At 44.8% G+C, this 22,905-nt stretch overlaps 2 protein-coding genes across 3 annotated transcripts; both read right to left on the minus strand.

The window, feature by feature from the left end:
* Positions 1-2,875: 2,875 nt before the first annotated feature.
* LOC138802849 (zinc finger protein 271-like) lies at positions 2,876-7,941 on the minus strand. 2 transcript variants are annotated; one of them, XM_069986551.1, is made up of 2 exons: positions 7,870-7,941; positions 2,876-4,949 (listed from the first exon to the last, which is right to left on the minus strand). In XM_069986551.1, exon 2 carries the CDS (start codon positions 4,933-4,935, stop codon positions 3,451-3,453), a length of 1,485 nt encoding a protein of 494 aa, XP_069842652.1. In that variant the 5' UTR covers positions 4,936-4,949; positions 7,870-7,941; the 3' UTR covers positions 2,876-3,450. The 2 variants fall into 2 exon arrangements, with proteins under 2 accessions (XP_069842652.1, XP_069842653.1); XM_069986552.1 differs by lacking the exon at positions 7,870-7,941 and adding an exon at positions 5,298-5,327.
* A 3,325-nt stretch (positions 7,942-11,266) lies between these two features.
* RBM34 (RNA binding motif protein 34) lies at positions 11,267-21,528 on the minus strand. Its single transcript, XM_069985944.1, has 12 exons — positions 21,351-21,528; positions 19,590-19,706; positions 18,681-18,849; positions 17,851-17,987; positions 17,390-17,585; positions 16,453-16,512; positions 15,760-15,803; positions 14,631-14,714; positions 13,768-13,831; positions 13,644-13,686; positions 13,207-13,325; positions 11,267-12,921 (listed from the first exon to the last, which is right to left on the minus strand). The coding sequence occupies exons 2-12, from the start codon at positions 19,655-19,657 to the stop codon at positions 12,589-12,591; spliced, it is 1,317 nt and encodes a 438-aa protein (XP_069842045.1). The 5' UTR covers positions 19,658-19,706; positions 21,351-21,528; the 3' UTR covers positions 11,267-12,588.
* Positions 21,529-22,905: the final 1,377 nt, after the last annotated feature.

Raw genomic sequence — 22,905 nt, forward strand, 5'->3', positions numbered from 1 at the left:
ACATGGATACAGCCAATGACTATATCCATGTTTTCCACATAGCCTTAGGGCTTTATCCAACTTCTGCAGCCACCGCTAATCAAATGCCAAAGGTTTGGGTTCGGATCGACTCCAGCATGCTCCAGGTTCGCTTATCTCTAGTCATGCTGTCTCTGGAGGAGAGTGGCCATGTTTTGGTAGCACTGGATAACCCCTTTAACTCATTGCCACTCTGTGTCGCTCCTCCCCAGGTCCCTGGAAAAGCTGGATGCAGTCCTGGGAGACTTTTCCCAGGACTGGATCCAGCTTTTCCTGACACACTGAGCGGCACTGAGTTAAAAGGCAGCAGGCTGATGTCATAGAATCCTGTGTGTATGGAGTCTAACCAGTTTAATATCCTATAATATGGCCTCACTTTTACAGATAAATTTTACATCCATAAAATGGATTTAAGTCCAAGTCCAATGGCACATCTAATGGCACTGTAGGGATCTTGTGGGACTTATAGCTGTAATACATTTGTCTGTACCTGGTCTAGGGTCCCCACACACTGGCGTATTACAGCTGCATTATTGGTTTGTGCACCCCAGGGGTACATGTCATATCTCTAGGGGGTGCTGATACAGGGGCTAAGCCATAGTGGTTGTAGGTCAGAGCTACCATAGGGAATGTAAGGACCCCATACACCCAAGCAGATCTGTGCCACAGGTAGGGGCTGCCCTGCTGTATCGGTGCTCTTCTGCTGACCCATTGCATCAGCTGCTGATAGGGAACCCATTTACGGATGGCTGTAGTGCTATGCCCTTGCTATTGGCCACACGAGATGTGTTGCCATCATGATTTTTAAGTTAACGCCAAAGCTTTTAAAAGAGATTTATTATTGTCATGAAACATACATGTTCAGTTCTACACCAATAACCTGAATCTACATTTACAGCAGGCTCAGAAGCAGATGTCAAAGTTCTCCAGTTTAAATACTGCCAACATGGCTTCTAGCAGCTATAGAGACTGATTTTCTGTATTTTGTATTTCTAGTGGAATATTGGGAAAGTGGAATATAATATCTGATATTATAGACTCTTTTTGTGCAAAAAAAACAGAAGGGTCAATACGTGACTGTGGTGGTATTACACAATAGTGGGTTTCCATGCAGCCTGTTAATGGATTATCAAATGAATTAGTGCAAAGAGGCCATAGTCCATAACTGTATTACCAGGTGAGACAGATTCCAGACTAAAAGTGGCTATACACCTTCAGTAACTGATGGACAAACAATTGTCCGGCCATCCGTTATCACATGGCCCCCATCCTTCCCTTACACAGGAACATTTAGCACGGCTAAGTGTTCCTATATTATCTATGGGAAGGCAAGGGTTAATCCACAGCCAGAGAGCTCTGGCTGCGGCTTATCTCTCTCAGAACAAGGAGTCGGGTAGTGATTTTCTATCAGGCTAAACCTCTATCACCACCAATATCATCGTTAGGTGGACAGTTGGGAGAGCCCCATACACCTTATACTGGAAGCCAAACCCAGCACGAGCTGCAACTATGGCTGACAAAAGACTAAGGTGTACAGGGACTAGAGATGAGCAAAACTTGAGCATGTTGGAGTTCTTCTGAACCCAAACCCTCTTAATTTAATTAGCAGTGGCTGTAGAAGTTGGATACAGCCCTAAGGCTGCCTGGAAAACATGGATACAGCCATACGCCATAGGCAGTATAGATATTTTCCAGGCCTCCCTAGGGCTGCATCTAACTTCTTCAGCCACCGCTAATCAAATGCTGAGGGTTCGGGTTCAGAAGAACTCCAATGTACTTGCGGTTCGTTCATCTCTAATAGGGACCTTTAATCTACTTTCCCATGAGCTTAATATGGACACAAATCCTGGCCTAGATCTCACATGCTTTCAATTTTGGGTCTCCAGATGTGCATTAGAGTGCGACCTATGTCCATATTACACTCACGGTAAAGCAATCTTAGGCTGGCGGCAGATGTATGTAGAATACAGACAGTAATGTATTCTGCCCACTCTTTGTTTGACAAAGATATGAGATGTTTACTCGCCCCATACTGGGCCTTGGCATCGCCACTGGTTTGCCCAGCCTTGTCCTAGACACTCACTAACACTCCTCTAACAAGACCTAAAATGAACATGTCAAACATTTGCAATGTCAGAGATTCCCTTTGTTGGGTTTTAACACGCCATTCAGACTTTGAAATATGTCTTCTCACTTAAAGGAGAAGTTCGGCCATTTTGAAAGTCTGGCATCCGGCATCCGGCAACGATAACAAGCGTTGAGCGGCAAGACCGGCCTTGGGACCCCCGCCAGGCTCCAGGATTTCCGGCACTGACGTGTCGTCACGACCCGGCTGATGAACTGGCTGGATCCTGCTCCAGTCACTGACTGGCTGGGCAGCCTGTCCATCAGCCAGGACAGGCCTTTTCCCTCGAGCCGTGACATCCACACAAATCAGGGGAAAATGCCTTCCGGCAGGGGTTCCGGCTCACCACAGGCACGGAGAGAGGTAAGTTCGTACTTGTCATCAAATTCCCCCCTGCCCCTGCCGAATTTTCCTTAAAAAGGGATGTACACTCTCTTTAAAATGACACATGAATCGGACAGCACCGACACAGGGAAGGTTCAGCAATCTTTTTTTTGAACCCCGGACCGATTCCCGCGTATGGGGCCGCTCTATTCATGGTTACCAGGGGTGAAGCACTGGAGTCGGGCCGGCCCGCCCCCAATGGGAGGATGACACGGCTTCATTGATTCTAATGGAACCGCGTCATGGAGGAGTGGGGGTAACCATGAATACAGTGGCGCCGTACATGGGAACTGGTTCAAAAAAAGGACTGTGGCACCAACTTCCCTGTGTTGGCGCCGTCTGATTCATGTGTCATTTTAAAGAGAATGTACCTGATGGAACATCCTCTTTAAGGGTAGCTTCACACGTACCGTATCGCTGCGTATTTAACGCTGCGTTTTTATCGCTGCGTGTTTGGTGTGATTTTTACATGCGAATTTTGATTTTCACATGATTTTCATGTGAAAATCAAAACTCGCATGTAAAAAACGCAGCGATAAATACGCAGTGATACGGTACGTGTGAAGGCACCCTAAAGGACTTCTCCTTTAAGCCATACCAGAACCATGTACATTGCTGCTTTCCATTTCTGTGACACATAACTCTCATCTATATCATGTCATGTTACTGGTGGTGTGGGATCTGGGGCCCTAAACAAACAGCTGTGAGCACTCCCTCCATTGAAATGGCAATATATATATGTGGTGCTGGTGGGGGGGGGTACAGCAACCTACATAGTCTCTCACTTGTAGGTTCACCATATCCCCCATTACTTGCAGCGACAAGAAAGGTCCTTAAGAAAAGCGTTTTCCTCTAGTATTTGTGCATCTTGTCACCCAAAAAGAACATTTTCCAGTGTAAAGTCCAGGTAGATATTACACCCGTTACACCAGCACAACTTCTATTGAGTTTCCATCATCGCCATCTACTAAGGTCTCAGCTTCCCCACGGACGTCCAGTCCATGACTTATCAGACGGGTCTTGATATAAGGCATCTGAAAAGAAGTCTCATTCTGGGGAGGACTAACTGACTGGTCCTTGGCATGGACCTGCTGGTGACGCAAGAGATCGCCGGACTCTCGAAAAGCCTTCTGGCAGCTTGTGCAGTGGTAGCGTCGCTCCCTGGTGTGGATCTGCTTGTGTCGGTCCAGGTGAGTGAGCTGCTGGAAAGTCTTGCTACAGATGTGGCAACTGAAAGGACGGTAGCCTGTATGCATCAAGTAATGGCGATGCAGGCTCGAAATACGGGTGAAGTACTTATTGCAAAGGCTGCATTTTAATTTGTCTTTAATGTGCTTGGTATGTAGGGGGTCCTCACCCTCCCAGAGTTTTGGGTCATCACAGGAGTCCTCTTTCACAGTGTACATGAACTCACAGGAGTGAGAAGACAAAGAGAGGACGTCCGGACTGTACCCTTCCTCCTGATGCCTCTGACTATTGTTCCAGATGGGGTGCTGATAGGGCTTTTCCACAGTATGAACACGTTGGTGCTTCAACAAGTCGCTGGTATCTCGAAATCCCTTCTGACAAATAGAACACTTAAATGGCCTCTCGCCTGTGTGGACCAAGTAGTGGCGCTGCAGGTGGGTGGCTTGTCGAAACGACTGATTGCAGATGTTGCAGGTGAAAGGTTTCTTACCCGTATGTATGACTGTGTGCTTTCTCAGATTAGAGGAATTGTTGAAACACTTCTTACATTCAACGCACTCGTAAAGTTTTTGCCCCGTCGGCCCCATCTTTAGGTGCACGGGGCGATGGGCTTCAACTTCATCCTTGGTTACAAATGACTGACCGCAGAAGGAACACTGAAATTCCTGAGGAATCTCCTCGATTTCATTAGCTGTAACCGTGAGACAATTTTCAGGTTTCTGTGCTGCCGCTTTCTGAGCCTTTGCGTGCTTCTCCTTATGTCTCCGCATATAACAGATACGGGAAAAGCTCTTTTGGCAGACGGGACAGCTGTAAGGCCGTTCACCCGTGTGCACACGAAAGTGAACCCTCAGCTCGGTAGAGTCACGAAATCCTTTAGCGCAGAAGGGACAACGAAAGGGCCGCTCGCCTGTGTGCACCAAGCGGTGGCGCTCAAGCTGGGATTTTTGGCGGAAGCTACTGCCGCATAGATCGCACACGTAAGGCCTCAGGCCCGTGTGGATGTTTTTGTGGCGTCTCAGGTTGGAAGCATCAGAAAAGCAGCGGTCACACAAATCACACTTGTATTGCTTGCGTCCCATCACTATGGTCGGCTGGTTACTGGAGACGCCCACTTTTTTCAAAAATTCCCCAATGGAAAAAGGGCTGTTTTCCAGTTTGGCTTGTGCGGCCTTCACACTGTCGAGCATGTCACTCAAGCAGGATGTGAGCCCCTCCATCTTCTCCTAGTCCACTATGAAAAAGACAAAATGGAAGATTGTAATTTAAAGGGGCAAAAAAAATTTAAATAAGGTCATTACTGGAGATGAACGAAATTCGAGCACACTTTGGCTTGTCTGAATCTGAGCGTCTGGTGTTTGACTACCGGTGGCTGAAGAAGTTGGATGTAGCCCTAGAGAGTCCTGGAATATATTAATACAGCCTATGGCCTATGGATGTATACATGTTTTCCAGGCAGCCTTAGGGCTGCATCCAACTTCTTCAGCCGCCGGTATTTAGATTTGGACAAGCCCAAGTGTGCTCGAGGTTCGCCCATTTCTAGTCATTACCCATCCTATGTATAGTTCTGTTTTTTTCCTACTTTGTTGTCGTATGTGTGCTCCTCTTCAGTTGTAGGAGATTGGACTTTGCCTCAACAGCAGAAGGTATGTAGCAGACTACAGTTCCCATGATGCATTGCTGACATCACTCCAGGCCGTCCTCCCCCTCTATTCCCCTACTCGCTGAGGAGTCTCCATCCACTTCATATTGTGCTCTCTCATTGCTCAGACTCTAACATCAGTTCATACACTCAGCTTTTTTGCAGTACCACAAAGCAATTTTTGGTTGTAATAAAGCAAAAAGACACAGTCCGGCACAACCAGGTAAGCCTCTAGGAGACTTTAACCCGCCGTAGCGGGTGGGCTTGCTGACTGCAGTAGTACGGGAAGGATGTGTTTCTGCTAGATGGGGTGCTCAGCCAAGAAAATCCACGTCTATAATCACTGTAAATATGAAGAAGAAGTGGCACTCACCATCAAATCGTGCAGAATTTCGTGCATATTTATTTCAACAAATAAGTATATGCATACAGCTAGCAGGCAAGACGCCAATGGGCCATGATGTTATTAGGTGACAGCTGCTTCGCGTTATCCAACACTTCTCCAGACCACAGCGTTGGAGAAGGGTCTGGGGAAGCGTTGGATAACGCGAAACAGCTTTCACCTAATAACATCATGGCCGATTGGCGTCTTGCCTGCTAGCTGTATGCATATACGTGTTTGCTTAAATAAATATGCACAAAATTCTGCACAACTTGATGGTGAGTGCCGCTTCTTCTTCATATTTACAATTTTTGGTTGTGCAACCTTTGTTCCAGCCAAAATAGCAATGTAGCCCTACAGTGAAGGCCCTATTACACGAAGTGATTATCAGCCGTATTTGGCCAATTATCGGCCATTACGTCCGATAATCGCTTTGTGTAATAGAAGGCAACGATCAGCCGACATGAACTATGTTGGCTGATTGTTGTCTGTCAGTCTTTCCACATGTTGAAGATTGGATCCTATTGGATCTCCCAACAATCTAAAGGTCGCAGGCCCCCGCAGCCTCTCCTGTACTTACCCACTCGCTGTTGGCGTGTGTAATAGTGCCAGCAGCGAGCAGGGAACGAAGAGCAAACAAGCACTGACCTGACAGATCAGCGCTCGCTTTCTCCAGGAAATCGTCTTATGTAAAAGGGGCCTAAGACTGCCTCGCAGGTAAGCTATGTATTTGTCACATTCTAAAACATGCAATGTCTTCAAAACCACACCCCTTTTCACAATAAGCCACACCCTGTCAAATATATTAAAGGGATACTCCAGTGAAAACCTTTTTCTTTCAAATCAACTGGTGTCATAAAGTTATAAAGATCTGTAATTTTTTTTTTATTTAAAAATCTCAAGTTTTCCGATAGTTATCAGCTGCTGTATGCCCTGCAGCAAGTGGTGTATTTTTTCCAGTCTTACACAGGGCTCTCTGCTGCCACCCCTGTCCATGTCCAGAGCAGGAGAGGTTTTCTATGGGGATTTGCTAGTACTCTGGACAGTTCCTGACATGGACAGAGGTGGCAGCAGAGAGCACTGTGTCAGACTGGAAAGAATACACATACGGCAGCTGATAAGTACTGGAGGACTGAATATTTTTAATTCGAAGTAATTTACAAATCAATCTAATTTTCTGAAACCACTTATTTGAAAGATTTTTTTTTTCACTGGAGTACCCCTTTAAGGTTTGTGGGGAAGATTTACTCCCCCCAGTTAGTAGTTAAGCAATGGAAGCAGCATTTATTACCACTGCCTGCTTGGATGCTCAAAGGTCTTGTTGTTGTTTCATTAGAGCAGTGATGGGGAACCTTCGGCCCTCCAGCTGTTGCAAAACTACAATTCCCATCATGCCTGGATAGCCGAAGGTAAAGCTATAGAAAACCTCTCCTGCTCTGGACAGTTCCTGTCTCGGCCAGAGATGTCAGCAGAGAGCACTGTGTCAGACTGAAAATAAAACAACATTTCCTGCAAGACAAACAGCAGCTGATAAGTATGGGAAGACTTGAGATTTTTTAATAGAAGTAAATTACAAATCTATATAACTTTCTGACACCATTTGATTTGAAAGAAAAAAATTTCCGCTGGAAAACCCCTTTAATTATAGTATATTATATATACCGGTGTGTAAAAGTTTGATATTCTTGGCGCAATTCACTGATACATTTCCCTATAGTATTTACTCTTCCTAACACAATGAGATGCATGGCTTTATTGGGATGTGTTTATATGCATGTCTATATACTGCGCAGGTGTCGAACCCGTCGCCTTCCAGCTGCTGCAAAACTACAATTCCCATCATGCCCGGACAGCCAGCGCTAAAGCGCTGGCTGTCCGGGCATGATGGGAATTGTAGTTTTGTAACAGCTGGGGGGCCATGAGTTGTGAGACTGACGGTAATGCATTGTGGTGCTACATGTGACCCCCTATTGATATCACAGCATGGAAGCCTCTTCAAGGTAAAATCCAATACAGCGAGCACAGTCGGTCACTGATCATATAGGATCACAGTAATCCCACATTATCCAGGGTTTCCTGTGTATCTGCAGCCATGTATGAGACTGTGTGTGAGCCAGTGCTGTATATTACCTCTGACAGCTGCAGGCGGACCATCCTAGTAGGTGCAGACACATAGGGGCAGCTGCAGCATCCTCCTCCTCCTCAGCTCCTCCTCCTCCCCTTCTCCTCAGTACAGTACACTCACTGAGCTCACAGGAAGTGGTGCAGCTGTGTTGTACAGAACAGGGAACAGAGCTCAGAAAATTAGTTCCTACTGCAAAACAAACACCTGAAGCTCTTCACATTATAAGGGAGCTCAATATGCAACACTGTAAGGCGAAAGATGTGAAAGAAGAAAGAAAGATTCTATAAGGGTATGAGGAATAGGCGAGGAATTCAAGAGGAATCCGCTCTTATTTCAGCTTAAGTGGCACTGTTTATATATATATATATATATATATTTTTTTATGTTTTTTTTGCAGAAATCAATAGTACAGGCAATTTTAAGAAACTTTGTAATTGGGTTTATTAGACAAATATGCCATTATCTGCATTCAAAGACTTTCCCCAGGTCCCCCCCCCCCCCCCCCCCTCCTATCTCTCATTCACTATTCACTATCAGGAAATCTTGACTCTTTTACATCAGTGGAGCCCTGTGTAACCTATGAAGAGGGGAGGGGGGAGGAGGGAGATTAGTAAGCAGCAGAGAACAAAGGATTACACAGCGGCACCTGTGTGAAAGCCTCTATTCAGAGGTCAGAGAGGTCAGTGCTGACTTCAGAAGCGATAGCCCAGTGCTGTAAATTGACTCTTTGTCCTGTTTTGGTGCCTCATCTCCCTCCACCCCTCTACTCTCCATAGACAACCATGAAGATAGGGGGAAGAGCTTCAAACTGCTTTTTCATGATAAAAAAGCATTTTTCGGCTAATAAACCCAATTACAAAGTTTCTTAACATCTCCTGTACTATTGATTTGCGCAAAAAAAGATTTAAACGACTGTGGCACTTTAAAATTCCTGCCGTAAAATATGAAGGGTATGTGCACACTACGAAAATGTGACGTAAAATCCGTTGCGAAATCCACCAGTCACTCCTGCTCACAGACTGTGGCAATGACGAGCGTCTCAGTCCACGACAGATTTTATGTCGCATTTCCATAGTGTGCACATACCCGAACAGAGCAATGTCCCATTGAGTTTAATGGGATTTCCATTCTGTTGTTCACACTGCAGAATTTCCAAGCAGACTTTTCAACTGCAGATCTGCTTTCCGCCTGAAGTATTGACATGTCACTTCTTTGGGCGGATTCCGCTAGAGAAATCCTATAGAAGTCAATTTTGCTTGAATTCTGCTCCTATTCTGCCAGAGATAATTAGGCAAGGAATATAACGCAGAAAACTTTCCTCTTCGATTCCTCTCTGAATACTTGCCTATTCCTTAGTGTGTACATACCCTAATAGAAGTTCATAGCTAGCCGCTTAGTAACTCTGATCGCCAGAGATGGGCTCACAATAAAGCCAGTCTCCTGCAATGAGTAGTGAGCTGCGGAGTGAAGTGCTGTATGCTTCTCCCAGCTACATCTATTGCATGATGGTGATCAAAACTTTTTTTTTTCCACATGACTGTGTGACGTGCCAAGATTGTAATGCTCTATAGGGCCATGCAAGGACGGAAACAAGTGCGGATCAGTGAGATTGGCGGCCATTTACAGTGCCTGTAGAAGACATTATTAATCACATGCCTGGGCCGCACGAACAATCACTGTATCGTCCACACAGCCTTTCAAATGTATTGCTGTTTACACAGGGGGAATAGTGATAAATTTTTAGGCCGCACAAAAGATGCGATCAGGTGACGAGTGCCCCCCCCACGACTGATCTCTGACACTTTTACACAAGCTGATTATCGGCCAAAGGAGCAATTCTAGCAAACATCCTTGCCTATAATCAGCCCGTGTATAAGGGCCTTGATTTTCAATTGTACCTGAGCTGGTAGGTGGAGGCTAGTATCTATGATGTCTGCTATACACTGCAGACACACAGAAGAGACTCTTCTATAGCTCTGTAGCATACTCTAAAGGGTCATTAAACTGTTTCGGAGCAGCATCATAATAATACATGATGCCAGGAGGTCTATTATTCCGGTCAGTAGCGCATCTTGCATGCATGGACCGTATTCATTGAACGTGTGAACGCCCCCTTAGAGGTAGCAGCAGCAGGAAACACATTGTGTAGCAGTTTACACTGTGAATCACGTCCTACAGTGAGATTTACTACTCAGTAGGGTAAGCTTGTATACTCTGCAGTCTGAGCCAAATCATCCCCTCATCTTCACCTCTCCATAGACTTGTATAAGCAGCATGTAACCTGATGCTTCAGTGAGCTGCTGATTGGTCTTATTGTTAACTATATAGGACCATATTCACTTGAGCAATTTGTGGCCACGCAGGCAAATATCACCCTGTGTAATAGGGCAAACTCATGCGACCATGCAACCCAGCAACATAACTGATCAAGCTTTGTGAATACTGTATAACAGTGAAGACCTCTCATTTACAGGCGGCCTTGAACCATCTAATAGGTCCCTAAAGGTGTGCATACACCTTCAAAAACTCAAGGCCGAATGATTGTTAACATCAGTCATCACTACTACCCGTCCTCCCCATCCACAGGAGCATTCGGCTGACCCTTTTCTGAGTCAGAGTCAGTGGTGGATGAGGACGGCCCCATACACCCTAGACTGGCGGCTGAATCTGCAGTAAGCGGCGGGTTTGGCCAATAATAGTCTAAAATGTATTGCCTGAAGAATAAAGCCCCTTTTACCCTGGCCGATTATTGGTGGAGTGTTGCTAAAAACACATTTGGATGATAATCTGCCCGTACAAATTATTTGTACGGCTTTAAAACCTATTGCTATCGGCCACACATCTCCCTGTGTAAAGAGAGGATATGAGGCCAATAACAATACATTCAAATGGACCCACGAACAATACAGTGATCGTTCATGCACCCACCCACACGGTTACTCGTGCCTTCTGAAAGCACTGCAAACAAGCCTGCGTCCTCCCACGGCCTCATATTGAAGTGTTGTAGTCACATCGTGACCACATTGATTACTTTCATGGATTGACTGTAATAAAGTTGCACGACAGCGAGTCACTCATCTTTTTTGGATGCAATTTCTTGTCAGACTACACATATCACCATATAGCCCCAGCCTTATACTGATCTGTTCAAGAGTGCTGAGCCAGTACTATCACCTTCACCAGGGACTGGTCCCCACTGAGAAAAAAAGATACCGGCGCCGTCAACCACAGCACTGTTATCCATGTACTGACTGATCACATGATGCCTGACAACAGTGGTCTCCAAGCTGAGGAAAACTCCCAGCATGCCATGCCTGACAGCCTGCATGCATTGTCGTTTCGCAACAACTTATACACGGTAAGATTTCTTAGTGGCGACTTTAATGAACATTAGTACCCATTAAATCACCTCAAACAACCGCCATGTAGTTATATGAAGATATTTATCAGCACGGAATTGTCAACCTATTCAGTTATTAAAACAACAAAAACAAACTGGTTGTTAATGAACTGATATTCACTTCCAAGTCTCTGCACATTTCTATACATTGCCCCGTTAGGCCAAGTTCACACTGAGCAAATACGGCTGAGAGCTCTGCCGCGCTCAGTGTCCTGCAGTGAGTGAATGGGACGGTGCGCACGTCCGCTTCCTCCCCTCACTGCTGAATGAATTGACATGTCATTTCTTTTAGTGGAGAGCTGTGGGAGCAGACGCGTGCACGCCCTCCCATTCACTCACTGTGGGACACTGAGCACGGCAGACCTCTCTGCTGCGGAATTCAGCCGTATTTGCTCAGTGTGAACTGGACCTTACTGAGAAAATAATAGTAATATGTCAATTAAAGGGAAACTGACAGCACGGACATGCATATCTCCGTGCTGCCAGATTCCAGATGTCGGTCACTGGAGCATTGCATACATACCGCTAGGGATGCTGTTAACCTGGCATCTTCAGTAAAAAGCATCTTTATTCTAGGCTGAGCACCGGCCCGCTCTCCAGCCAGCGCTCTATCTTCAGGCTGGCCCCGGCTGTCAATCTTCCTTGAGAAGGCGGAGCAGTGGGCTGAAGATACAGCGCTGGCTGTGGACAGCCTGAAGACAGGACGGAGGTAGGTATTCTTACTCCGTCCGTCAGGAAAAGTGATCGGGACCCCCCGCAGTCATGTTGCAGGGTCCAGATAAGTCAGTGACAGATACTTCTATCACTGTCTCCTTTAAATGCCACGATCATTATAGATCATGGTGTTTTAGGGGTTATTGGCATGATTGCCATTATTCACGGCTCCTGAGGCACTAAAGTGTGCGGGGCTGCTCACACTGAGGCATGCCCGCACAAATTAAAGCCCCTTCATATATATCTTTCTACTATATGGGGCATATAGAGGAACTCTATATACTGTGAAAATAGAATCTTATTGGCATACTATACTGGTGGTTGTCACCCACCTCTTTCCTTAGCGTGGGGCACCTAAATGTCACTGATATAGAATTACATCAGCACAGTAGTTCCGATATCCATGAACCAGGAAGCTCAGGATGAACTCAGATGAAGGAACTCAGAATAAATCTAAATAATACAATGAACACTTTTTATATAAAAGAGAACAAGTTGCAGAAGCTCCAACAACAGCTCTTAGGTCGCCCCTTTTACAATTTATTATTATTAACAGTCAACAAAATCCAGACGTCTCTACGATATAAAACTACATCTTCACGTCACTTCTCTATCCAGTTAATTTTTTTCCTGTTTGCTTCTTGTTAGGTTTGTGGTGTGGTTTCTTGCTGAGGTTTTTGTTTGGCTTCTTGTTTGTTTGATTTGCAGTTTTTATTTTATTTTTCGGCCTCTTATTCTTACTCTTCGTACTGCTTGCCGTTTCACCCATGAATGCAGTGTTTTTCTTGACTTGTCCTTTCTGTAGGGACTCCAACTTCTGCTTGAAGCTGCCATTTTTCTGTGGACCTTGTGCATCATTGGTCAGGCATCGTTTTACTCGCAGTTTTCTCCCCATGAGCTCAGACTGCTCCAGCTTTAGCGCCAGCTGCACAGAGTCGGCACCCTGCAATTAGAGGTTTTCAGAGACGTGAGATTTATTTAATGGTAGAAAGAAAATAAACACTCTGCTGTATTATACAGTACAAAAAAAAATCTTAAAGGTGCTAAAGGGTTACGACATGGCGGTTTTCATACATAAACAGTGCTCCTCCAGTTTCCAGGTTGGTTGTGGTATTACAACTCTATACACTTCAATGGAACTTAGCTGCAATACCAAGAGAGCATGGATGAGGCTGCTATAGAACAAAAGAAGCCATGGTTACATTGTGGATCAGTTCTTAGGACATACCTGAAATAGAACATAGCCAAAACCTTTGCCAATGCCAGTGTTCTTGTCCCGGATAATACGAACACCTTCTATGGTGCCGCACTGAGAGAAGTGTTCTCTGAGAGTCTCATCTTCAATGTCTAAGGCACAACGGGAAGAAAAATAGTCATAGCTTTATATTACAGTGGGGCTATGTAATAGCACAGACAGTGAGTGGGGAACGAGGAGAAAGCGAGCGCTGATCTGACAGGTGGGCGCTCACTTCCTCCTATAGATCGCTTCATCTAATACAGAGATGGGGAACCTTCGACCCTCAAGCTGTTGCAAAACTACAATTCCCATCATGCTTTGGCTGTCCAGGCATGATGGTAATTGTAGTTTTGCAACAGGGTGAGGGCCGAAGGTTCCTTATCCCTGATAGGACATTTGGGTCTATGTATAATCAGCGTTCTGCTTACCATATGGAAGGTTTCCCACAAACACTGTTTTCTTGTTGTTGTGCTGTGAAAAAATAAATAAAAATCACAAACAGACCCTGGTTATCAGCTTTTACAATGGCGGCACCAAAAGGCGGCTACTTACTGAGGAGCCTTTTGAAGCAAGATCAACTCTGATATGAAATCCACCGCTGATCTCAGTGCCATTTCTATAGGGAAAAATGTATATACAGACTAGTTATAGGGCATTAAATGCAGTGGATTATAACAGAGCAAAACTGGTCAGTCACTGGCTGCTGCAGAACATCTTAGTCCACAAAAATGAATTAACACCACAATAAGAACTCCTGTGTCAAGCCAGACAAAGGAGGGGTTCCCCCCTGACCTCTGAACCCCCCCACCAATCTTGGTATCAGCACCCAGCTTCTGTATTATGAATATATTATTTTATTTATTCATATGGAGCTAGTGGAAAGAGCAAAGTACAGCGCTCTCCCAGCGTATTCTCAGCTCTTTCCGTCTCTCCATGGGAATAAATAGAGCCGTGCTGTACCCGCGGCTATATTGATAATACAGAAGCCGGGGGCCCGATACAGAGATCAGCGAAGGAAAGGGGGGGGGGGGCAGAGGTTGGACCTCCTGTGATCGCCTACTTTTCCCCTATCCTGTGTATAGGGGAAAAGGTGATTTTTCCTGAAACACCCCTTTAAGAGTAGTACTCTATGTGGGCAAATGCACAGATCAGGGAAGCCATGTCATCTGCATTGGTGAATAGAATGGGTCCTATAGTTTACAGACCAGTTTCCATAGTCGTGTGCAGGCAGCCTTAGGGGCGGTGGTGCAGGGTATCACAGCGTTGTTGCAAATTGTAAATGGGGTAATAAACTATTGAAAACTATTCTCTTCAGCTGTCACACAAAGCTAGTCAACAACCAAAGAGGCTAGCGTTACAACTCCCATAGGGAATGACCAGTATGAGAACAATAGGAACAAAGCTAGCAGCATTACCTTACAATAGCCTTCGCAGCACTGTCTTGTTCCTTAAAGACCACATAGGCATTTATACTTTTCCGCTTCGGATGCACATTCCGGCTGGGAGAAAAATAGGACACCAATGTAAATGGACAAACAATGTAACATAAAAGGACTGACAATACCCACTCAGCTATAACCTATCTATCCTCACTAGCAGGACCTTTAAATGATTAAATAAATGGAAAGCATACTATCTACGTTACCAGCAAATCCTAGATACAGGATGGCATGTAGACGCTAGGCTTTTATCCAACAGGGCACATGTGATCAGCAATGTATGGATGACATCTATTAGGAGGAACCCGCCAGAGGGCTGCACTTACTTTAACCCCTTCAAGACAGAGCCCATTAATGCACGGATTTCTGGGACCAATTAATGCAATGTTCCTCCTCACCTTCTAAGGGCCATAGCGCTTTTATTTTATAGATTAGTGTTATTGGCGATCTATGCATAGAGCCTGCCTGAAAGCAGACTGTATGCATAGATCACCCATCCGACAGGATGGAGGTAAGTGGCTTACCCCCACCCGTCGGTACAAGCGATCGGGACCCCCGCAGCTTGTCCAGTCACTGAGTACCTTAAACGCTGTGATCGCTATAGATTGTGGCATTTAAGGTTTTAATGACAGGCAGCTGCAGGATCGCAGCTGCCTGTTATTATGCTGGGCTCCTGATGTGTGCGAGATCGCTCTCACTGCAGCTGTCCCGCACACATCAAACCCTTCACAGTCAGGAACGTATATATATACATTCCTACTGTATGTAGTATGTGCAGTAGGAACATATATATGCAGATTGCTGACATGAAGGGGTTAAAGTGACACTGTCACCCCCTATTTGCAGGGGCTATGGTGATGATGTTGTCGGGGCTAGGTGGCCCTGCGGTTGTCATGCCTCGCCCAGGTAGCACAATCCACAAATGATAAAAGATCACTTTTTACTGGAACAAGCATCATGAGGTATGATAGATACCCTTTACACCTGTGTAGAGCAGTCATAATGCAAAAAGGCGGTGACCGTGTCACTTTAAGCGTACAGTACAGCTACTAAATAAAATTAACAAAAAAAAAAAAAAAAAAAAAGGAACTTGAAGTTAACTCACTGTATAGCAGCAACTTTTCTTGACTCGGTTGGATCTGCCCGCGCCTTATCAGAGAAAGAGATAAAGATACGCATTTATATTACACCTAACTGTACTGGTACAATGACACAAAGCAAAGACTGTATTCCCGCCTGCATCAGATCCTGAGTTAGGAGCCTGCATAACTGATCCCAAATATGATGAGAATAACAGCACAGCATGCAGCTGGATTTTTTTCTGTAAAAATTACTAAAACTTTAGTGAAAACCAAATGGGCTCCATAAAAAAGGCAACAGATCTGACTATCGTCTGTGCTATAATTTAATTACAGGTGACTATTGCAGGAGTGTGCAGTGATGATCCAGTGGAGGAAGCCGCCACACTTTTCTCTTAAAGTGTAGAATACAGTTTCATATCCCAGTCCACCTCATATGTGGGAAAGCATACAGATCAATCGTTTCTGCCCCCTATATGTGGGAAAGCATACAGATCAATCGGTTCTGCCCCCTACACATTGGATTGTCAGTCAGACCTGGATAAATCCACAGGTTTGTCCACATGTCTAATGTGTATGGGCAGCTTACAGCTTCCCTAGATTATACTGACTGATGTGTTGGTGAGGAGGTTTTCAGCACCTGGGGTGCAAGAATTTTTTAGGGTGCAGGACAATCCCTCTAAACTCAAGTTCCCATAATCTGAACACACGGAACATACCACAGAGCGGAACCTCATAGATTCGATCGGTCCAAACTCTTTAAAGCAAGATTTCAGCATCTAACAAACAAACAAATACAACACTGTTATTTGATTTACATACATCAGTGCACACAAAACAGAGAGGAAGTAACTAAAAGTCAGGTGCTAACAAAACTGAACAGTCAGGCTTCATCTACAGAATCTAACCATCTAACAAACACCAGGGGTGGACTGGTGCACTGAGGCTGGAAGCCCCGCCCCTAGTGCACCAAACCGCCTCATTAGCATATGGTTTACACCACAAAGTTCCCGAAAAACGGCGCTGAGGACGAACGTAAGGAACTTTCCTTCATCCTGAGCTATGTGCTATAGGGACATATCAGCAGGTTACATGCTTCTAACCTGCTGATAGCTTCCCTTTAAGTAGCCTAGCTATGGCTGTGGCCAATATACTTGTGCCAAGTTGTTGTACCCCTTAGATATTTTCTCTATCGTTATCTGTGCCTAGATTTGCTTCTGGTATAGCTGACAAGCCTTACATGTGACTTGCATAGTTGTGCCCTATACCCTAAATTAAGAAATAAACAATTTTGGGGTCTGGAAAGGAACCAATGATATGTGAATACCTTCTGGTTTTAGAGGGCACTAGAATATTTATCTAACCTTAAAGGAGTTATCCAGGATTAACAAATACACAGCTACTTTCTTGCAAAAACAGCACTATCCCTGTCCTCAGGTTGTGTGTGGTATGACAACTCAGCTCCATTCACTTCAATAGAACTGAGCCGTGAATCCACACACATACAGGATTGATGCTGTTGCTGTATAAACCCAGATACTCCCTTTAATGGTCAGGAACCAAGACTGCATTCTAAAGCATGGTAACAAATCCTGGTCTTACATAATGCTATACAGTTACTACATATGAAGCTCCCTATACAGTGTCATAGGGTACCTGTTTAGTGCAGGTGGCTGGCAGATTACCGACAAAGATGGTTCTCTTGTTCTTCACCCTCTCCCCGGCCATGATCATTCTCTTTTTATCGTGCTGGCTTATGTCTTCATCGTCAGAGCTCTTTTTGTTTTTCAGGTTCTTTACTTTAGCGGCCTTGGCGCTTTCGTCTTCATCTGCATTTGTCAGCGCTTTTTCTCTACAACGGTCAAAGAAATGGAGTTTGATAACCACAAGTCAGCCTGCAATGTGTAGTGATGGAGCTCATACTTTCTTTCTACTCTCATTAAGCTTACAGATCCACAATGTAGCCTACAAGTAAAATCCTCACTATAGAAGTCATAAATATATAAAAGCCATATGGTTCCCTTAGTGTTAGTCTTTGTACAGTGACACCAACAATGTAAAATGAATACAATCCGTATATAACATACAGTAAGTCGAGTCTTCTGGTTTGGTCTTACCTGTCCTCCACTCGCTTTTCAGATATGGACGGCTCTTTTTTAGCCACTTTGCTCTTTGCCTCTGCCGGACAGACATTAGGCGTCTGCTTACTCTGTTTTGCATCCTCTGGCTCAGGAAGTTTTCTTTTTGTTTTGGTCTGTAGAACAAATAAAAATAGTGAAGACACAATGATGAATGAGAATCAACCCAGTACAAGTGACTCCCTGATAGCGAGGCTATAGACACTGGAACATGATGGCTGGTCGAGCTGGAGAGGGAAGAGGGGGCAATGGAAGGTGCAGAGAGAAGAAGGGGTGACCGCTCTTGGCATCTCATTCTTCTCAATCCCTATCTCCCCAGACGGGCACTATTGCACTGACTGTGAACATCAATGACGCTTCAGTGAAGATCCCATAGGTTTCTGTGATATTGATGGTGGTGAAAAAAACGGGAAGAGGGCAGTATATCGCGCTGCCTGCCTATACAGTAGTATATATTTCAGCCTTCTATTTGCATCACCTAAACTGAGCTGCGATTACATTTCTGTACAGATCTGACCAAAGTTACTAAGAGTTTCTAAATTATTAGCATTATTGATGTCTCCATTCTCATTTATAATAATAAAAAAAACCTGTCCTCTGCCACCAACACACACACAGTCCTCCAAAACTGCAGCACACTTTTCATTGGTTGCACACAGTATTAAAGGAATAAATTATATGAGGTGCAGTACCACACACAGTCAGTAGACAAGAGTGGCGCTGTTTCTGGGGAGACTTTAAAAAAAAAAAAAAAAAAAATCAAATAGAACCCCCTTGATTCTGCCCAGAAAACTGCTGTATCTACTCACAATTACAACAGGAACATAAAGGGGCTGACTGGAGGAGGTCTTGGCAGCGAACAGAGAAGACAGCGGTGTGGCGCCCTGGCTGGATTTCTTTGGGAACAAGCTGTCTGACACCTCTCCTGCTATATAACTTTCCGGTGCTGGTTCAGCTTCAGAGATTTTAGTTTCGTCCCTGCAGAGGCAAAAACACTGTGTTATTATATATGATGGTGGAAAATACTGTACATGGTTCCCCTTCAGAAGGCCATAAACAATAATGAGCGGCCGGCCAGGGAATGGATCACACTGCTGCAATCTATTCACGGCTATATCTTCTGATCAGAGCAGGTGTCAGCAGTAAGACCCGCAAGGATCAATAACTTTTCACATATCAAAAGTTATTTGTAGTAATGATCTCTAAATGCAAGTATAAGGGTATGTTCACACCTCGTTTTCGGTCCCACGTCGGGCTGCATGTCAGGAATCAGTGAAAAAAGGATGCAGACTTGCAGGCCGACGGCCACATTGACTTTAATGAGCAGGATGGAGTCATTATGTGACTGTGTTCTGCTCTTTTGCGTAGTAAACCACGCCTTTGAGTCCTGCACAAAGGCCGTGTACGGCCCGCAAATGTGCAGAACACAGTCACATAATGACTCCGTCCTGCTCATTAAAGTCAATGTGGCCGCCGTCCGCACGTCGGGCTGCACGTCCGCATCCTGCACCATTTTCCACCACCGATGCTATTGGACTCTTTCTATTATGTCTATACAGTATGTCATTTTTTTTAAAGTGACAGGTAGTTACAATCATTGACATTTCTGACTGTGAGAGAAGTCGTCTTGTTTATCTGCATAACATAGGCCGCTTGTCCATACAGGACAGTCGCTGCTTAAAGTGAACCCGCTGTCTCACAGCCACTCCTGTACTCACGTGGGCTTAACATCTTTTTTCTCCTTTTTCACCTTCTTGGGTTTCTTCTTCACACCTTCCTTCGTCATTTCTTTTTAGGTCAGATCTGTATGACGTCTCAAATAATAAAGGCCGATTCTGATCAATGAAAAAAAAACAACAAAAAAAAAACATACAAATGAATAAGAAACCTACAGAAATACAGCTGCCTGGACACTAGAAGGGTTGGTGGTCACTAGAGATGAGCAAATTTGCTGAAGTTCGGGTTCGTATGAACCTGACCTATCGGCTTCTGATTCCCGCTGTCTGCCCGCTCCATAAACAGGGTGGAAAACTGGGATAGAGACATTGGCGTAGGCTGTATCCAGTTCTCCAGGCGGTCCTTACGCTGTATCCACCCTGTTTACAGAGGCTGCAGACAGCGGGAATCAGAAGCCGATAGTTCAGGCTCATACGAACCCGAACTTCGGCGAATTCGCTCATCTCTAGTGACCACCATTGCGCACAGCCGTGTGGAGCCCCCTATGCCGCCTCATGCTCTCCCCTAAGAAGTGATGTCTTCAGGGATAAAAGCTGACATACTACTACATGCAATGAAGGATTATATAATTTATTTTAATTTTTTTTTTTATTTTCTCATCTATTTTTGGCATTTCTGTTAGAGAAAGCTCGCTGGCCCTGCTCAATGTTCAACCGCACAGAATGAGAGTGCAGTGTGCGCCATTCATTCCTGCTGCTGGTACCCCCCTGACAATCTGCTGACCAAAAGGACCATGGCACTTGTATGGGCGCTGTGGGAACAGTTGGGCATTTCTAGTAGAAACAGTGCCTGGTATCGCAACTAGCCCCATTAAAGGGGTCAGGCCGGTGGGATGTCATTGACTTCAATGGGAGCTTATCGGCAATAACGCCACTACACCATGTACATTGCTGTCAGCTCTGGCTTTGTTCCCTGTATATGCAGGCACTGACCAGCAGCTAAATATTGGCATCATATGCTGCATTTACATGGAACGATTATCGTTTGAATTTTCGCAATAACGATCGCATTTGAGCGATAATCGTTCCGTGTAAACACAGCGAATGATCAAGCGACGAGAGAGAAATCGTTCATTTTGATCTTTCAACATGTTCTAAAATCATCGCTTCGTGTAAACGGTCTAAGATTCACTTTATGTAAAAGACGGGCTTAAGCGATCTTAAAAAGGATCACAATAACAATTTTTCTTACGAATTTTCTAACGATTTATTTGTCTAAACGCTGATCGTTATAAAACCCAAATCGTTGCTTCAAAAATCGTTAAATCGATTGGGCAAATTATTGCTCCGTGTAAATGCAGTATCAGGTCATGATATTGATTAACTTTTACGGTACGAGATGTAATACCAGATACAGCTGCTATCGAATAGACTGAGCTCAGTCTGATAAGCAGAAAAGAAGCTGCAGCATCTGAACAAGCGCCAAAGTCCCATCAACCAGCAGATCATATGGGGGGGGGGGGGGGGCACAGGATCCAGCTCTAGTTGCTGAATCCTTGGTATATACCTACAGGTATAGCATATACAACAGCTGCTATCTGATACCCAGCTGTTATAATCCTACAACTCCCGGCATGCTCTGCCATCCACAGACCAGGAGCTGTAGTATCACACCAGCAGGGGAGCCTGGGCTTGTAGTCTCAGCTTTCACACACACATTGTGGGGATATAGCACATAGTACAGCTCCCCTATATATCACCTCCACCCCGCTACTGTCCCGGGTGCCCCGGCACTGCACTCACCACTGCTTGTCCCCATGTGCTGCTCCAGCTCTCATACTACTTCCGGGTCTCGTAAACACTTTTTTTTTTCTTCAACAAACTTTATTAAACCTCGCACAGTTTTCAGAATCCAGTTTGTTGCGACTAGAAGGAAGTTGCTGGCGCGTAGGCACAATTACAGATGGATGGATCGGTACACACCGCACATTACACATACCGGGAGAGTTATCAGGCAGCTCAGTAGTACTAGTGTGTATTGCCCACTACAACCAATCACAGCTCAGCTTTCATTTTACCAGGGAATGAAAGCTGAGCTGTGATTGGTTGTTATGGGCAACACAGAATAACATACCTCTTTTGGAGGGACAGTCCCTTATTTTGATCCAAATCCCTCTGTCCCTCTTAGCCCCTTACATATCCCCCCTCCCTTTTTTTTTTTTTTTTTACCTAGGACTTGCATTAATAAATGATCTCTATCGCTATTGCTGGTTTTTGTTGTATATTACACCCTGAATTACCAAATATTCCATCATGTGGTGCAATTTGGATCCTAAAAATTGTTATATTCAGATGAATCATGTGACATTGAAGCAAATATACCATCACAACTACATATTTTTGTTTCCCTTCAAAACACCGTCCACTTCCCACGCTCTGCACCACTTTCAGCTTGAGCACAATGTCGGAGCACTGGCATCAAGCCCGGCCCTCCCCAGTGTGACAATAAACGCTCCCCCTCGGTGATGTGGCTTAATTCTAATGGAGACAGATCCCCGAGGGGAGAGGTTACGATCACACCAGGGGGTGTCGGGCTTGCCCCCAGTGGCCCGGGCTCAAGCAAAAAATGGCGCAAAGTGTGGGAACCGGGTGGCATTTGATAAAAGACCTCAACACCGGGATCCCTGTGCGTCTTTCTGACACCCCCTCAAAAACACAGGGTACTAAACTAAAGTAGAGTGTGCTATAAACAGATACAAAGAGTTAAAGGGGTTGTCCAGCGAAAATCTTTTTTTTTTTTTTTTCCCCCCAATTCAACTGGTGTCAGAAAGTTATATAGATTTGTAATTTACTTCTATTAAAAAATCTCAAGTCTTCCCATACTTATCAGCTGCTGTATGTCGTTTTATGTTTAGTCTGACACAGTGCTCTCTGCTGACATCTCTGGCCGAGACAAGAAGAAGAGCAGGAGAGGTTTTCTATGGGGATTCATAGAAAACCTGTCTCGGCCAAAGATGTCAGCAGAGAGCACTGTGTCAGACTGATAATAAAACATTTCCTGCAGGGCATACAGTAGCTAATAAGTATGGGAAGACTTGAAATATTTTAATAGAAGTAAATTACAAATCTATATAACTTTCTGATATCAGTTGATTTGAAAGAGAAAGATTTTCGCGGAACAACCCCTTTAATGAGTGACAAGCAACATCTTGAGGCACAGTCTGGTGCAGTGGCAAGCTCCAGTCTATGACGGTGGTTTCCTGGGATAGTCGTTGTATAGGTGCGCCTGTTTTCAGCATATCTGCTTACGGCACAATGCACTTTAGTTTAATGTTGTGTTTACAAGCCAATTGCATAA

The sequence above is a fragment of the Dendropsophus ebraccatus genome, chromosome 10 (assembly GCF_027789765.1).
Source record: "Dendropsophus ebraccatus isolate aDenEbr1 chromosome 10, aDenEbr1.pat, whole genome shotgun sequence".
In the NCBI taxonomy this organism is placed as follows: domain Eukaryota; kingdom Metazoa; phylum Chordata; class Amphibia; order Anura; family Hylidae; genus Dendropsophus; species Dendropsophus ebraccatus.

Bases quoted from the DNA above. Each gene is read 5' to 3' on its own strand.
- RBM34 (XM_069985944.1), bottom strand. From the start codon at position 19,657: ATGACGAAGGAAGGTGTGAAGAAGAAACCCAAGAAGGTGAAAAAGGAG. The intron at 17,988-18,680 runs GTGAGTAGATAC...TTTGTTCTACAG, and splicing joins TTTATGTTCCTGTTGTAATT to ACCAAAACAAAAAGAAAACT. The intron at 17,586-17,850 runs GTAAGACCAAAC...TGACCGTTGTAG, and splicing joins GAAAAGCGAGTGGAGGACAG to AGAAAAAGCGCTGACAAATG.
- LOC138802849 (XM_069986551.1), bottom strand. From the start codon at position 4,935: ATGGAGGGGCTCACATCCTGCTTGAGTGACATGCTCGACAGTGTGAAG.